The sequence below is a fragment of the Epinephelus moara genome, chromosome 20, assembly GCF_006386435.1.
Source record: "Epinephelus moara isolate mb chromosome 20, YSFRI_EMoa_1.0, whole genome shotgun sequence".
In the NCBI taxonomy this organism is placed as follows: Eukaryota; Metazoa; Chordata; class Actinopteri; order Perciformes; family Serranidae; genus Epinephelus; species Epinephelus moara.
In genome coordinates this window covers 13,183,377-13,201,520 of record NC_065525.1, presented here as the reverse complement: position 1 = coordinate 13,201,520, position 18,144 = coordinate 13,183,377, and the positions used below count along the sequence as shown (strand labels likewise).

The window sequence follows — 18,144 nt, the reverse complement described above, 5'->3', positions numbered from 1 at the left end:
AGCTGTACATTTAGGGCAAGCGTAAAAAGGATGTTTGTGATTGGCTGAGCTGTACATGCAGGTCAAGCTGGGGAAACTCATGGGGAAATTATATCGTCAATATTGTTGCCTTTTGGGATATTAATATCTTGCATGTTCATATCTCGGTATAGATACGATAACGATATATCGTTCAGCCCTAGTGTGTGTGTGTGTGTTTGCACAGGCTCTTGTCTGGCCGTGTGAGAACTTCAGAGTCTACTAACAAACAGGGACAGTTTTGGAACAAGGCAGGGTGAATAACCTCATGACTGTTCACTCTTCTTCTACCCCCCATCACCAATGTGCGCACACACACACACACACACACACACACACACACACACACACACACACACACACACACACCTTGTCCAGGTCCACAGGGCTGCAGCGGTTGTACGCGTCATTCTCGTCCTCCTTGTCCTCCTCTGTCACCTTCGTGTCTGTCGTCTTTTCTGCTGTCTTTCCTTCTGACTGCTCACTGGCCGTCCTCCTCTCTCTCAGAGTCTGAAGAGAAACAAGAAAAAAAAAAGACATATTTAACAACAGAAAGGTAGACCCATGATCAGAGCTGTGACAAAATGGCGAAGTGGATGTCTCTTCTGTTTCCCCTGGACTCACAGGTGGTTGCATTTGTAGTCATTAAGCATCTTAATCCTTTTCCACGTTCATGTCATTTTACAAAAGTCATAGATGAACAGTTTTGTGTATGTGTTCAGTGTGTGTGTGTGTGTGTGTGTGTAGGCTGAGTCACTTAGTTCATTATTTCCAGAGTGGCTGCCTTTTGCTCCTCTCTGCTGTTATATACTAAATGGTTATGGTCACGTGTGTCATATACCTTAACATTTAACATTATGATTCTCAGTGTTTGAACCTTTGAACTGACAAACATCTGCAACTGGTGGTTCTGTCACCATTTCCACAGGTAAACAGGCAAAACACTGCACACTGATCATTCACTGATTGGACATTATGTTTCGTTATCTTTGATGATTCTGCAGGTTTTGTTTTTTTTAAGATGCACGCTACTGCCTTTCTTGTTAAAATAGTGAGAAATCTAATACCAGGTTTCTGGAGTACATCTAAATAACTGTGACCCATTCACTACTTCTTCATAACCCTCATTAGGAAGGCAGACTATGTGTGTACTCAGTAAGACAGGTGGCAGTTGGATAGAGGACCATAATGTGACAGCTGAAAAGAAAAATCACCATGTGTGAAAATGCAATATTCAGACTGTTTTCCTAATCAAATCTCACGCCTGACTTTGACAGTGGGGCTGAAAAAAAAAGTGTTGTGGGCCTATTTGAATGAAGCATTAGTAGCTTGTACACAGTCACCCTGACAAATACAGGAAGTGGCAACTGTAGCCACCTCACACACACACTGCTGTGGATCTATAAGGGCACAGTCTTATAGATCTCAAGGTGTTGTTTTTTTTAACTATTTTTGGGCGTTTTGCCTTTAATTGATAGGACAGTTGAGCGTGAAAGGGAGAGAGAGAGGGAGCGACATGCAGCAAAGGGCCCCAGGCAGGAAGGACAAAGACTTTGTACAAGGGTACCTGCTCTATCCACTAAGCCACCGACACCCCAGATCTCAAGATGTTGATGCAAAATGCAAATAAATAGATGAAGATGTAAACAAGCCTTTACAAGCAGGTTTGTTTTCATGTAAAGAAAAGCAGCACGAAGCACAAGGTAGCATCAATGTATACAAAGTTGGTATGAACAGAAGCACAAACATGTCTGCTCACATTGAAAATGTGTCACTTTGAATGGAAATCTGCAGCGATCCTAAATCCCACAAATCAAATACTCAAGTTTTAATTGTATCTTTTCACAGCTGTAGTTTAAAATGTTTACCACCTGTGAGGTAGTAAGACACACAGACTCCTTTTAGGGTCGGCTCTGTGCATTGTCATGGGGATGTGGCACACAAACCAACTTGTTAACAGTTTGCAATGTTGGAGTAGAGATGCATGCCCAAAAGAAACCCCACATTTCTGGTCAGGAGAAACACACTTATTTTAATTATTATACAAGACTTGGATATCAACAGGGTTTTGGATATGCACAAACATCTCAACACCAACCTAAGAAAGCATGAAAAATAGAGGCTGTGTTCACACGGTCCAAAAAGTCCACCACCAGCAGGAAACTTTAAAAGATCCTATTTTGATGCAATGAAGCAAATAAACACAGGCAGCTACAGCCATTCCATTTTCCTATATTTTAACGTGATAAACGATATGTTAGAGCAGGTTAATCAGAGTATGCTCAGCTGCATGTAAACGAGCGTGTAAGTGGAACATTCTTTAACCATATGGTGGAAAAGATATGAGTGTCATGAATACGTGATTAAATATAATGCGCATACTGTATGGGCAAACAGACAGTGGAGACGTGGATTATGCTGCAGGAGTAGTTTGACAAGTGGACAGTTGTGTTCTTTTTTTTTTTTTTTTAACAGGATACAGTGAAATATTTCTTTATCTGCTTTTCCTTCGTTGAGACAAAACACTCAGTTTATGCTTCACTGTAAATGTGCCAACATTTCAAATATATTCACTTTAAATCATGGTCAATGTCTCTGCCAAACAATCACCGCAAACACAGACGTCACGATTCTGCCTCGACAAATATGTGCAAACCTCCACATTCCACTTAAAAGTACATTTTGTTGATGCAAACAGTACACACACCTCACACAGGTGCCCCCTCTATTGCTTAATGCTCTGATAGAGCAAATCAAACCCACGGCACAACACAGAGGCTTAGTCTCCAAGGAGCTGACAATGGAAACATACGAGTCAATAGGAACTGCAATCAAATGGCTCACATTAACCCATCAGAACAGTGCTGCAAAAGAGCACACAGTTTTAGTTTCTTCAGGCTTTTAAATGAGCTTTTGCTGACCTTTTATGAGTACAGTTTAGTCTGTCATGGTATTAAAGTAGGAAGGTGCCAGATTGTCTTTTCATAATACTGATCATTAATTGGTTCCTGTTCTTTATCTATTCATGATGTTATTATAGATACACAAACACAAGGTGAAGAAGTCATCCCAGAGATGGAGTCCCTAGGAAACATTTTGAGTGGCCCCCGAGTGTGACATGAAATGCATGCATTATATTTTTATACTTTGTGGTCCATTTAAATACTTTCAATAGCTTTTGTTTAATACACTACTTGTCTACTGCTTCTAACTGTGCCCCCTAACAAGCATCTAGTGGCACCTCACGAGTGTTGCAGGAATTACATTCGGCCATCAATACTAGTGCTATAAGCTAAAGTTAGCAATTTTGGTAGACAATTCACAATTGCATGTTTCCTGCGCGGCCTTCGATCATATGCTGGCTCCCTAAATTGGAAGTCATCAAAACTTTGAGCACCCTTGCTTCATCTGCTTCTCCTTCGTCCATGACTAAACACTCAAAATCCAAAGAAATTCAAAGTTACAAAACTCATCTCCCTTCTCTGATCTGCAATTGGCTGCTCATCCTTCAAGTTTGTCACTGGCTGTCAGTTCCTGTCAGTCAAGTGAAATATTTATCAGCTGGTTGGTTTCAGACACATGCACAAGCACAAGCACACACACTTACTCAGACACTCACACATAAACACACAGGTCCCCTATGGTTTGTTACTAACATCACCCTGGCAATTTAACACCTACAGAGGCAACGTTACACCCCCCATTATCACAGTGTACCAAAAAAAAAAAAAAAAAAAAAAGAAACAAACAAAGGGACCATTAACCTGTAATTCACTCTGACGTCAAGTAATATGAGTATATATTATATCAATACTTCTTTAATCTGTTATTACTGAGGGAACTGTAGTGATCTTGTATTACCTGGTCTTGTCTGCAGTATCCACAATAGAACGCTGTCTGTATAGAAAATTATAATAATAATAATAATAATAATAATGATGTGATGTTTATTGTCCTAATACAGTGCAGGTTATTACACTGTGTTATTATGTTTGCATAATGACTCATTCAGAGACTTGAAACAGGTTTAGCAACTAATAATCTTGTGTGGCCATTAATATTAATGGCAATATTAATATTATTTGATTGTACAAAATGTTTGGGGACAGTGAGGGAGGAAGTATAGCACAAAAAGCACAAGAAATGGAAGAGAAAGAGTCTACAAATCAATATCAGTATCAGACAGATTTTGGGTACAGTGTACATTCAGTGTGTCATTTGTTTAGTGTTGTTATAGGTGATGCTGTACATGGTGATGCTGAAGTGATACCAAAACAATCACACTGGATAGCACAGCAAAGGCTATTGGCTCAAAGCCACCATCACACACACTTCCTTCTCTCTGCCGGTCACAGATTCATGCAGGTACTCTCTCTCACACACACACACACACACACACACACACACACACACACACACACACACACACACACACACACACCAAAACAAGCAGCGTGATAGCTTTATGTTGGTGAAAGTAACGAGCAGACACACCCTCTGTATCAGCAACAGCAGCCAAAGCCTACGTGAGAGAGGCTGAGTAATGTGTGATTCTGGTGTTTATTGAGCTCTACCTCGTCCCACTTTATACATACGAGACCGCTGGCCTAACAAAGGTGACTGGAGCTCTGTGCTGTCAATGAATTCAGGGGGGTGTGGTCGGTATTAGGAATGTGAATATCCCAATATCCCTGACTCCCTATCACCTCAGTTTCACTCATATAACTGCTGGAAAGCAAAGCTTTACTATAAATGTGTCAGTCTGCCAAAATTTCAAACACATTCACTTACTTTAAGTCACGGTCAACGTCTCTGCCAAACAGGCAATGCAAACACACATCTCACGATTCTGCCTGGACCAATATGTGCAGAGCTCCACATTCCACCATAGTGTACATTTTTTTAAATGCAGACAGTACACACACCCCACATAGGCCCCCTCTATTGCTTAATGCTCTGATAGAGCAAAATCAAACCCACTGCACAACACAGAGGGTTAGTCTCCAAGGAGGTGACAATGGAAACAAACGAGTTAATAGGAACTGCAATCAAATGGCTCACATTAACCCATCAGAACGGTGCTGCAAAAGAGCACACAGTTTTAGTTCATTTTAAATGAGATTTTGTTGAGCTTATATGTAAGAACAGTAACAGTGGTACAGTGTTAGGCTTACGATAAAAACGAGAAAAGCATCAGTATCTGCAATGATATTTTTTAAGTTACAGGTTGGTTGTGTTGGGATTAAGGGTAGAAGATCCAGTTTAGCTTGTAGGACAAATACTGATTAATGACTGGCTCATGTTCTGTTTTATTTACAACATGTTATTATAGTTAGACAAACACATGGTGAGGTTGTCATCACTGTGATCCACCTGCTGCTTGAAATCAGATACCTATACACCGGTATACACTGAGTGTGCATATAATGTTACCATCATATTTTCAAAAATGTCTTCTCCAAAAGCCAGTGAACTTAAAAAAGTAAAAACTTGAATTCTCTCTTAGCTTTTTAAATGTGATGACAGGTGCGTAGCCTGACATGAGTTCATCTGTGGCTACACAGGCATGTAAACTATTTCAGACGCCTGTGTGGTGAGTGATGTTTATTCATTTGCCACACCCATTCCTCTGACAGTTGCAGGTGACAGTTGGTTTGTCTGCAAATCTATGATCCACCAATCAGGTCCTCTTTGATCACCTGCTTTTCATCAATCTGTGCATGCCGTAGAGGTAAAATAATTTGTTGATTAAAGTTGATAATTTATTAAGTACAACTACTGATATTTGCCTTTGCAACTGTGTGTGAGTGAGGTCATTTGTTAACATTGCAACTTAACGGTTCTGAGAGGAGGAACAGAAGTGCAAAAAATATTAAAGAAAAATGTGATCAGAGTTCTGTCATGTAGATTAGTAAGTCAGATCCAAGAACTTTATAGGACACACATTTTTTTGTTGCCATTCTTTGTAACAGAGGTGAAATTAATTACTACTACGACAAGTACTACAATTGAAACCGCTTATAGTGATGCCATCTGTTTAGGGTCAAACTGATCACGATATGCGGACGATTATTATATATAAGTATAAGTTTCTTTTCTTTAGCTTTCATGCAGATTACTATCCAATTGACATTTCCAATCAAATTAATCATATTTCCACACGTACTTTGTATCAACTCTATGTTAAGACCTAACTTTGAAAAGCAGACGTAGTCTCCTGGGCCAAAAAAAATGTCCTCCAATGAATGATTAGAGAAAGGTAAAATCATAAATTGACTGAAGAAATTACTACAAGGTGTTAAATCATAATCATGAGTGAATGAATACATTTTTCTGAATTAATTATTCAATCTCGAGGGCTACATAAATCAAATATTGGTCAAATGAGTGCAGAACTGATATAGTGTAAATAGTATATGGCTATCAAGTCTCAGTTTTTTAGTAATACCAAATCTATGCAGTTTCAAGACTGTTTAGGGACCCCAGTATTCAGAAATATTTAAATACACTATTATGAAAAATGACAATGTTGCTTTTTCCCTTGCCAACATTTAGCTTAACTTTGGAGTGTTTTTTTGGCACCCTATCAGCCAAGACACAACACGGTTGTCACCAATGGATGCGTTAGGTCCTTCACCTTAATACCTGTGTCTTTACTGTAGCTTTAAAACTGAGCCTGGTATAGCAGGTGGGCCTGCTTTAAAATACAGTACAGTGGCATTATCAAGCCTACATGACGAGGGCAGCTTCAACCACAGGTGCTTTCCCTGTGTGCATTTGTTTTCTGTCTCCGTGACAAGCAGCAATGACTAACAGCCACGAGATTCAAGCAGGCAATGTCTTTGATTGAGAGAAAATGACTTTCCTTTTACCGCCATGATTTTAAAGTGTATACAGCACCAGCCTCATGTAGCCAGCCAGAAGCAGATGGGTTACCGTGAGGTAAAATGGAAATTAAAAAAAGTATTAGAATTACTGCCTCATGGTTGTATGCCTCAATAAATCAGTCAAGTTTCTCTTACAGTTTACGTCCATGTCTGTGAAAACATGGATGCTTCACAGACATCTTCCCCCGGCAGCACAGGAGATCTATACAATCAGTATAGTTTCAAGGTGGGCAATCAAAATTAGTGTCACCAATTTAGTATATGACAAATGTCTCCCCTTCTGTTCCTGAGATATGACGTTGAGTAATGGCCAGAAAAGTGTTTTTGTAAAACATTGTGATGTCAGAGTGAAGCTGACCTTTGACCTTTTGGATATAAAATGTCATCACTTTATCATTTCATCCTATTGACACAACATGGAACATGTTATGTGAGGTCACAGTAACCTTGACCTTTGACCACTGATTACTTAATTTTAATGAGTGGACGTTTTTGCCAAATTTGAGAAAAACCCCTTGAAGCCTTCCTGAGATATTGCGTTCACAAAAATGAGATGGACGCAAGGTCATGGTGACCTTGCCCTTTGACCACCAAATTCTAATCAGTTCATCATTTAGTCCAAGTGGATGTGTGTGCCAAATTTGAAGAAATTCCCTTGAGGTGTTTTTGAGATATTATGTTCACAAGAATGAGACAGACATACATACATACGGATGGACAGACAGACAAACAACCTGAAAATATAACGCCTCTGGGCACGGCCGCTGGTACAGAGGCATAAAAACTAGAGTTTCTGTGGTTTTAAACGTTATTTCCGTAAGTTTTTATATATTAAAAACCCAAAAAGAACAATGTAAGCAGGCTACTTGATTACTTTAAGTGTATTACTTAAACATTTGTACAGGAAAAATTCTGTCTGAGTTTTCTGATGCATAGAAACAGTTAATCACTGTAACTGCGATCACTGCAAGTTGTTTCCACTGTATTTTAAAAATGTTATCTTGGAATCAGAAATGTAAAGGGAAACATCTGTTTTACCAAAGTAATCTGTGGACTGTAGGAAACTTGTACAAACTACTTCTAATTATCCTTTTTATATTTCTTATTCTTATTATATTTGTTGGTTGAAAGTTGGACCCCATCCACTACAACAATACCATTATGTATTGTTTGCTGGCTTAAAGGACAATTTTGTGGTCACTACAGGAATCCTCCTGTCTGTCATTTAGTCTAGGTATGAGGCATTCAAATGAGGCACTTCCTGCTATTAAACCAGTTTTCATAGTTACACTCCTGAAGCAAAGGCTTGCCTCAAACTTTGAATGAAACCTTTGCCTCAGGAGCATAAGGATACCTTGTTTTACTGTTTTGATGACGACTTCTCACCCTGACTTCCAATCAGACTTTGGGTAAGAAAAGCCAAATGGGTTTTCTATTGCTGTAAAAAATTGACTACTGAGGTTTAAATGGGGCTTAACCTTAACTAACACATTCTAGGAAAATAAACACTCTAAAAATAGCCCTTAAATCCATTAAAGGGTTTGCATCCACCTTTGATGGTATCACATTGCAGCTGACAGAGGCCATAAAAAGAAGTACAGGAGATGAATATTATCTCTGTACATAAAAGAAAGATAAAACAAGGTGCTGGGGAACCTTTTGCTAAGGTTTTACATATTATTTAGACAGAGATTGGTTTTAGCTTGCCGTGGAGCATGGGAAGGTGATTGGCTGGAAAGAAACAAAGCTCATTAGGGAAATTCAAAGCCACAGCACCATGGGTGCACACAGTGCTCCTACATGTGTTCGTTCACTGGGACACCAAAGTTTTTGTTGTACTCATAGGCCTGACCAGGAATAACCAAGACAGGAAGTAATTCACCAATGGCCTCAGTGTTTGCCTTCATTTATAGTTATATGACTTTATGACCTTTGAACAGCATAAAGTGCACTGTTTGGTTTCAGAGAATAAAAAGACTGGTTCTCTACAATATTGCTCTTCTCACCCTCTAAAATGATAAAAACATATATTGTTGTGTCTGTGGAGATTTTGAATACACACAGAGAAATCTATCCTTTCCTCCAATGACACAGTGGCAGCAAACACCTTTCACATTTAACATCAATCGTTAACCACTATTTAATGTGGCAGATTGACAAAGATCACAGTCCATTTTAATTCACTATGTGTTCTACACCTGAGGGAGGAGCGAGAAACTTGTCACGCAGCCAGTTCCACTCATTTACAACCTGCCTAAAAGTATCATAACAATGTGGTTTTATTGATATGGAACCATATATCTGACATTTACCTGAAACAATCAAACAAAACCAAATCTTCCTGACCTACTTGTGTCTGGTGTGAAACACCACAGGAGTGGCGCCCTGAAACCAGCAATTGTTCCAACCGCAGTTTGATCTAGTTTTGAATCTACTGCGCTACTGGCTGCAAGGCATCAACTTGATGTGGTCTTTTTTGCGTTTTCAATTTTTTTCTATGCAAAAAAAAAGCACTCCTTACTTCCACACTGCTCTGCCTGCAGGCAGCTGTGGACCCAAAGTCAGAGTGAGTCTGAGCAAGATGGAGGCAGCTGCCCGGAGGAAGAGAAGCTTCGCCTGGTCAGGCTCCGAGATAATGTTGCCTTCTGCTTTCTGCTTAGAGGTGGTGAATTTACAGCTCACTGTAACTTAATACAATACTCTCTCATTTGATATTTAGTGTTGGCAAAAAATGTTGTTGCACAGTTCTGTCGTTAGTGTAATTAGCATACATTAGCTCAGAGGGCTAAGATGGCATGTTTGCTGTATTGTGGGAACTTCAGTGTCAGCTGGCCTGAATGTTCCACTAAACCCCATTCAAACTCTATATTGAAAAAAGGGAAAAAAATAGTCAAATATGTGTATTGGACAGCAAAGACTGATTCAAATGACATTTATTTGTCATTTTACAACTTTAGATACTACTGGGTAGTTTATTTGGTAATAATATTTTTTCATGCACTGTGGTGTATAATGTGGTGAATGAAAAATCTTAATATGAAAAGTTACAGGTAACTTTACTTTACTAACATTCAAGTTCATTACATTACAAGTCAAAATTGTACTCAAGTACAGTGCAGTACAGTCAGGCAGGGTTCAACGATAATGTTTTTTTGCCACTGGACCTGTCAGGCAAGTGGCAAATAGGTACATCCACAGTCACACAGTTGCATGTTTTTTTCAGAGAAAATTCCTTTGCAGTTGAACTGTATGTTGCTTTAGGATTAATCACCATTTCAGCTATGAAGTAAACAAGAACAAGCATGACTGTGTTTGTATTCGCGCAACTTGCTCTACTCACATTCCCAGGGCTCTAAGTAGAGCGCGAAGGCAGACACAGGCGGGGCAGAGCGAAGTCTTGGAAAGTAGAGTAAGCAATGTTTAGAAAATTATTGAAATGAAGTGAGTTTTTTAAAACTTTTTCGAGCACTGGCCCAATCATCCAACTGGCTGATTGTATTCTGGCTCTTCCCATGCACCGTTCATATGAATGAGAAAGAATTCGCGCATAACCCATATTATATTTTTTTGAGTCAGGAAGGCTGTGATCACGTGACCAACGTGCTGGCAGGAGTTAAGACAAAGTATAACAAGCGAAACTCTGGGCAAGGAGGCAGGTTGGGGTGGTGTGTGGGTCAAATATGTACAATGCTATCTGTGAAGATATCTGTGATCTTCAGGATCTAGACAAACAATGTACTAAGGAACACACACTAAAAAGTAACTGAACTGAAAGGCAGGTACACTGATCAATCATATAAAAAATCTAACAACAATCACAATGACACATGCAAAACATGACAACTGTCTAGCCAAAGAGGAACAGCAGTCACAAGTAGCCTGTGTAAGATCCTCTTTACTGATGCATAGACTGAACATAGAACATTAAACAAGACAGCTGCTCAGTAACTCTACAAATTACAGTCTCAAAAATTACAATCAAGAAAATATATTATGAGTTTGACACAAACTGTAGACAGGCATTTTCTGACCAGGGGGGACTTTTTCAAAGTTCTAAGAACCCCAGTTTTGTTGTGTCCACATCCTAAGAAGTGGGAACGATCCTTGTTCTTAGAACGCCATTTTAAGGAAATTTTTTAGTTACTATTTGAGAGTAGGTACTGTCCAAGCACAAGAGGAGTGATGCAAGTGTATGCTGATTGGCCCAGACGTAAGTGTACATAGTTGATCCACATCGATCGCCATCTTTAAAGACCCATTTGCCGTGTAAACAGCAGATAACCCAAAACACAAACAGCAGCTCACAACAAAAGAAATGAAAGAAAATGAAATGAATTGAGAGTGAAGTCCAGGCTTAATTGAGCTTATTTGCTGCAAAGGAAGTGCATCGCAAATTTGACTCGTCAAAGCAAGAATGATGGTGCTATACCAACCGCTGGCCAGCTTACAGTACGTTAATTTTGGAGTTCCTATTGGCGTTGCAAATGCAAACAGAAAGTAGCCCTTAAAGATATGTAGTTCTTGGGGAGCTCCCCAGTTGGCAGTGCCTCTCAGGGATTCCCCAGAAATCTTTGGTTGAAACCAGCTGATGTTAGGTTGTCCACGACTTGTGACTTTGTTCTCAGAACAGGATTGTGTATCCTTCAGTTACTTTCATTATATGTGGTTAAATTATTGTTGTGTGATACTGTTTGTATGTTAGGGTATTAAAGGAATCAAATGTTAAGATTAGAGCTGTCAAAAAATCTGTCTAATTATTTACATGCTCTGTGATTAATAATCACATACATCGCACACAAGTTTTGCTGTGAAAGTATTTAAAAAATGTTCAGTTAAAATGAATTTGGCAGATGTGCCGAGTAAAGCTGCTGGATTTTGGACACAGTCCATTTGCAGTCCTTTGCAATCCATTTGCCAGTCACAGGTACACATACTCGGTTTGTGTCTGAATGCCTGTTCGAGTGTGGCTTGACGAGGCTGGCTGCTAGCGCTAGCATCAGAGGCTATGCTAGCTCGGATCTCCAGGTTAGCTGCTAAATGCTTTGCGTTGAGGTGATATTTCAGGCTTGAAGTACCCTGATGGTATAAAAAGTCCTTACTGCAGAAATTGCAGAGAACGTTGCTGCTATCAACAGTTCCATCTGGGCCTTTTTAAAATGTAAACGTTTCATTCATGGGGCCAATGGAATGCGATTAATCAGCGTTCATTTTTTGAACATGTTATTTTTTCTGTGATTAATTAATTGAAATTAACGCGTTATTTTGACAGCCCTGGTAAAGATATTTATCTTCATATTGCTACTGAAATCCAAGTACTCAGGCGAAGGCTGCCATGGCAACATATCAACAGCACCCAAGCTAGGTGGGTAACCCCACACTCCCTTTCTCTCTGACTCACACTTCTCCCCACCTCACCACCTTTTGGACTTTTTCCTTCAGTTCATCTCATACTGCTATCAGCTCAGTTTTAGTCACTGCTATGACACATCATCCACATAAAGGTAAAGCCACAAAGCTAAAGAACAAATCAATAGTCGGTGATTTGCAAGTTGTTAAGTAAACACTGAATGCAGAACGAGGGAGTTCAGTAACTAATTACTGGCCTTCATCTGTGTTTCTGTCGATCCAGGAGTGCCTGTGTACACTCTTCAGGCCTGAGCTGAGACAATGGGTGGTATGCCTGTGATGCTGACATTACTCATACCCCACGTTGACCCATTGTCCAGAATGACATCTATTGACTGCATTATACTGAGGAGGGACACTACTGCTCTGGCTTACAGTATAAAGTGTGATTTAAAGCATTCAACAAGCTTACACAACACATATTCAACCTGCAAAAATCCTTTTTGTGGTCTTTTTAAAGGAAAATTTCAATTACGCCATTCCTCCTTTGTCCATGATATTTACTGTTTAGGTAGATTATTGACTCACAATTGGAAACTTATAAAATCTTCAACTTCCGCTCTCATGACAGACACCAATTATTGCCAGGTCACTGTGTTTGTGAATACATGAATCACAATTAAATGTTAGCACTTCAAATTAAGAACAAAATTCAGAGATGTCTTGTTGGAGAGGGCAGGGCGACTGAATAATCTTATTTCGCAGAGGGGAGCAGGGTCAAGGAGAAAAACATAAGGAGTGCTCTGTCCCAGCAGGAGTTGAAACATAAAAGAATGAGAGACAAAAAACAAAGGAGATGGTTAGAGTGGGGCGGCGATGTGGACTGGTACCATCACAGACACAGAAACTATAGTCACCCTCCGCTGGGAGAGGAGGAGGAGGTGGGAGGAGAATGTGGGTGGATGAATTAAATGAATGTGGTGAAGAGGAATAAAATAAATTTTGAGGGCAACAGGGGACTGAGTTTAGTTGTGATGACAATAAGAGAAAATGTCCCTCAAATCTAGTACTCTTTGACCCTGCTTGTTTGTGCATGTGTGTATTTGGGCATGTGTGTGTGTGTGTATGTGAATACACTGTATATAACAGCAGTTATAAAGTTAGTTAAAAATAGAGTTTGCTCTTCTTCCTTCTTTATTTTATTGCATTTTTTGTGATCCCAAAATTCAGCTGGTGGGGAGGAAGAGGAACCAAAAGGTGGAATTTGGCTGACGTTATATGGCATCATTAGGGTTGTGGGCTGAACTGATGGAGACGGGGGTTAAAACGAGGGTTGAGGGGCCAAGCAGGACAGATACTAAAATAACAAGAGGGTGAAGGATAGAGGGTCTGGATCAGTGAGCTACACTGATGCAACACTGCTTACATATAATGCAGAGGAAGTTTGTGAAATAAGCCATTTTAATTAATGCTACATTATATTACAGGGCTTGATGCTCAATTTTGATGATTTCCCCAGATCCAATCCTTCTGCCTATAGGCTGTTCACATTCATGTTTGAAGTGACCTATATCTGACATCCATGTGAACACATCTCTGCTCTTAAACACCTCACATGCAACCAATAACGTCACACACATTTTGCAAAACAGGCATAAAAATCAATGACATAGTGTTGCAAGTTTGATCTCCCTAATTATCACCATGATACCAAGGTTGGATAATGCCACTCTGCATAATAAGTGGCCATGTGTTTCTGTCTGGGAGACTGTGGTGAAATGGCCCTCCGGAGCAACTGCCGTTTGTTTTTGGGATAATGGTACAAACAGACTTCAGTCCACTTGCTCTTTTAGCAGCTATTGCTCGTAGTGCCGTCAGAAGTGGTGGGACCATGATGTGGTTTCACGAAGGAACAGTTCCTCCAAAACCTTAGGATACCCAGTACTACACTCCAATGACTCTTTGGCAACTCTCGTCAACGCTGTTATGGCATGCGGGCAAGATGTCCCCGTCAAAAAGCGTCTGGTAGTCAGGCTCTACTGTCTGGCGACTTAGGCTGCCTACCACAGCAGCTATCCAGCTACAGCAGCCTTCTGTAGTTTAAACAGACCATCCCAACATTGCATAGTGAGTGATCTGCACCTGGGCAGTGAAGTATAAAGTGGAAAAAACGTGGATGTATGGGAAAAACACACATGAATTCCGATATGACTGTGCTCACAGAGATTGCATGGCCAGTGTTCGGATATGTATCAGATGTAGGACCGCCTATCAAAGTGGCCCAGATATGATTGGAAAAAAAATCTGATTTTTGTGTCCATTAGTCTCAGAAAATATCAGATCTTTGTCACATGACAGTAAAAATAATTGGATTTGGGCCACATTTGCTTGTAATGTGTAAACACAGCCTTATAGCTCCCAATTCCAGTACCACTCAGGGTATCTGCCAATGCTGATTACCGATCCCATGCCAGGGCTCCTTTTCCCTGATCTAAAATCTGTAGACTGCATGAAACTAACTGAAATCAATGATATGTACGGTAACATGAGGAGTTGCTGTGGCAATACAAAACTGGCTGGACGGCCTGCCATGACTGAATGAATGTTAACTGATAGCAGGAACAGAATTTCATTTTCAATTTCCACACCGTTGACAATGAAACTATATACTGTGTATATGACTTTGACTGTTTACGATGCATGCCTGGCTGAATTTTGTGCTTTGAGGTAAATTTAAAAAAACAATTTAAAGATCTTTTAACCTCACCACAGAAACTGGGCTCCCTCTCTTCAGGGTGTGTGTGGGTGTCTATCACTGCATTTTATTACTGTGTGTATTATGACCGGTGATAGGGAGAGTGCTGGGACTAAAGGTGGAAGAATCATGTGTAGGGCAAAGGCTGAGTTGGTGTTGCACTCTGGGCAGACTTGGTCATGGTTGGTTTGTGAAGCTGAGATTTTGTGATCAAAGGATGACGGCAGTGGCACATACTGTAGGCAGCGCTCTGAAGCCAGGCAGCTGCTGAACTCTGGTCTTTATTATCAAGTCAAACAAAATTTGTGATAATAAAACATCTCTCATACTAATTCTGGCTCATTACCAACCTGCTTACCCCCAGAATTGTTGCCAACTGTGTGCCAAAAACTGCATTTCAGGTTAGTCACCACGAGTAAACAACTTGACTCCTTTCTTCCATTTTGTATGATCTCTATAAAACAAACAAAATCCGTAGCCAACAGGACAAGATTCTCGTACCAGAAATGTTCTGGTTTCTGGTTGCAGTCCAAGTAGTGTTTACCAATCACGTTTAAGCAGCAGGTAAACAGTCTGTTACTAAATTTACTTACTTATGTAGATATCTGTTTACACAGATCAGCCAAAATGGCCAGTTTATGGCAGAGGAAATCTTGGCCCAGATATCTGCTGGCTACACAGGATCTTTCCAAAATACTGGCCGTTGCCCCCAGAAGCTTAGCATCATCAGACCAATGTAAATATGTAAATATGTAAATATGTAATATAAATAAACATTTGTGCCGGCTGCTACAATATAAACATTGACTGCCACATACTAATTTTTGATGTTTTATCTTTCCACTGTTTAAAATGGGTTAAATCTTATTTCCGTTGTAGAGCTGCGTGCAACATATTGATTCGCTCAGCTGAAGCTTTGAATATTTGCTGCTGATTTCTACCAAAGCTCCATGGTATTTGTGAGAGCCCTACGGCACAGTCTGAAGCAGCATTGCTTAAGTAAATAAATAAGAGCAAAGATACAACAGAGCATCAAAGGCAGCAGCTCTACAGGTGACCTTAGCGCTAGAAAAAGCTTTCGTAACCTCTGGTCTCCGGTTACACAGCAGATGAGAAGGGTCAGTCAGTCAGTTAGCCTGAGGAAGCTGCGGTGGTTAACCACTCCAACACGGATACAGCGGTTTTATAAGAACGACACTGGCAACATCCAGAGCTCAACACTAAGAACATTCGCTCTCACACACCAAATATGTCATAATTATTTACTTTCATGATTTGGAGTCAGGTACTCCAAACGTGTCCAATCAGGAAGTAGACTCTGGCTTTCGTTTCACTTGTTTCAAGTTTCTTGCTTGCTGCTTATTTGGTGTTTAGCTGGTCTGAGCACAGTGTGCCAAAATGATCCATGTATCTACAATAAAATGCACTGACAGAAAACTTTTTTTGTTGTCGTGTGATTGGAGGGTATTTGACAGATGGTCCCACATTACACATACATGCACAGGGGTGTGAAAGCTGAGATGTGAGTACACAAGACCTTTCTATGTAAAATTATAATGCACATTACAACCTGCCACAAACCAGGTGTCGGTACAACTGTGTGTGTGTTTGTGTGTGTGTGTTTCTGAAGGTGTGCCAACAGCAGTTCACTGGTAGGATGCATATGGACAGACCGGGGTTAAAGTTCAATAACACTGTGGAAAGTTCGATAACACTGAAAGGGTCATGAGCTCTGGATACCTGTGTGGCACATCCATCAGACACATAGATTACAGCAACGGTTTATTTACAAATTCAACAGTAGTGACTAAACAAAGTTTACTGACCTGTACAAATCTATTTCACACATTATCAAATCCTGATGACTTAATACAAATTCACATCAAGGTTTCATTATGGGTGTCAGACATGAGCAGGGGACCAGGGTAAAACTAACACCCGTCTGTGTTCAGTCGTACTAAAGCACAGACGGCAGAGGTGACAGACGTTAAGATTTACTTCCTACAGCAAATTCCATGAATAAAATATACAGGGTGTGAAAAAATCTGACCCAACTGCAGCACAAGCTTCAAAAAATGTGACCATGTTAATGATTTATTACTCAATCATAAACAAGTGCTCTGCTGTTCAGATTTGTTAGCAGTGACATCAGTGCCGGCAGAAAGATCACAAGACTGTGTAATAGTTGAACGCCCCCTTGCCTCACGCTTCGCCAGATGACAGCGATAGTAATACACACCGCTTCTCCCCTGGATTCGGCTACAGATAAACTCACACCTTTATCTGTGAGTCATGTCATCACATGATGGTTCTTTTGTCAGAACTGAGATCACGATTCTCTCACAGTACTCAGGTTAAAGTGTTTTCTTCTGTAAACAAAACAAATTGATATTTATGCTGTTGCATTTCTTATCTGTAAATGTGTCTGACAGAGAAACAAAGCAAGCATATGGACTTTATATCATCATCAATTAAATACTTCCCCTATCTTTCTACATCCATATTTACACACAGTGGCACAAACTGGGTCTTTTTGTTGAAGCCCACCCTGTGTGTTCTGTACTATCAACAGCTGGCAATTGACTCGTCTTATTTAAAGGGGAACACCACCTACATTAAGAATTCCAATATATTTTTTCCATGGCCGAGGAAATAAATCAGTATTTGTGAAATTGTGCTACACTCTCCCAAAGCCAGAAACCAGAGAAGTAGGTCTCAAACTTGTGATGTCATCCATATACAGTCCACACACAGGAAGAGAGGTGAGAAGATAGATTGTCTAGGACTAAACATAAGTCAGATAACACTTGCTATCAGGCTAAGACAGTTTTAAATAACTTGTGCCGAAGATGGACGAACAAATAAGATCTTAGATTAAACAACACCAAACGTAACAGAAGTGTACATTAGTGCTGCAACTGACTATTACTTTCATTGTTGATTAATCTATCCATTATTTTCTCGATTAATCGATTAGTTGGTCTATAAAACATGAGAAACTGGTAAAAACATGTAGACCAGACCAGTGTTTCCTAAGCCCTAGATGACATCCTCAAATGTCTCATTTTGTCCACAACCCAAAGACAATTAGTTTACTGTCACAGAGGAGTGAAGAAACCAGAAAATAATTCACATTTA

General features: G+C 40.0%; 1 protein-coding gene across 1 annotated transcript in view; it reads right to left on the bottom strand.

Moving 5' to 3' along the window:
* Positions 1 to 18,144, bottom strand: part of fa2h (fatty acid 2-hydroxylase) — a 44,700-nt gene that overhangs the window by 13,145 nt on the left and 13,411 nt on the right. Inside the window, exon 2 of the mRNA XM_050073134.1 lies at positions 388 to 528. Within this exon, the coding sequence (XP_049929091.1) occupies positions 388 to 528 (141 nt within the window). The remainder of the gene's footprint in view (positions 1 to 387; positions 529 to 18,144) is intronic.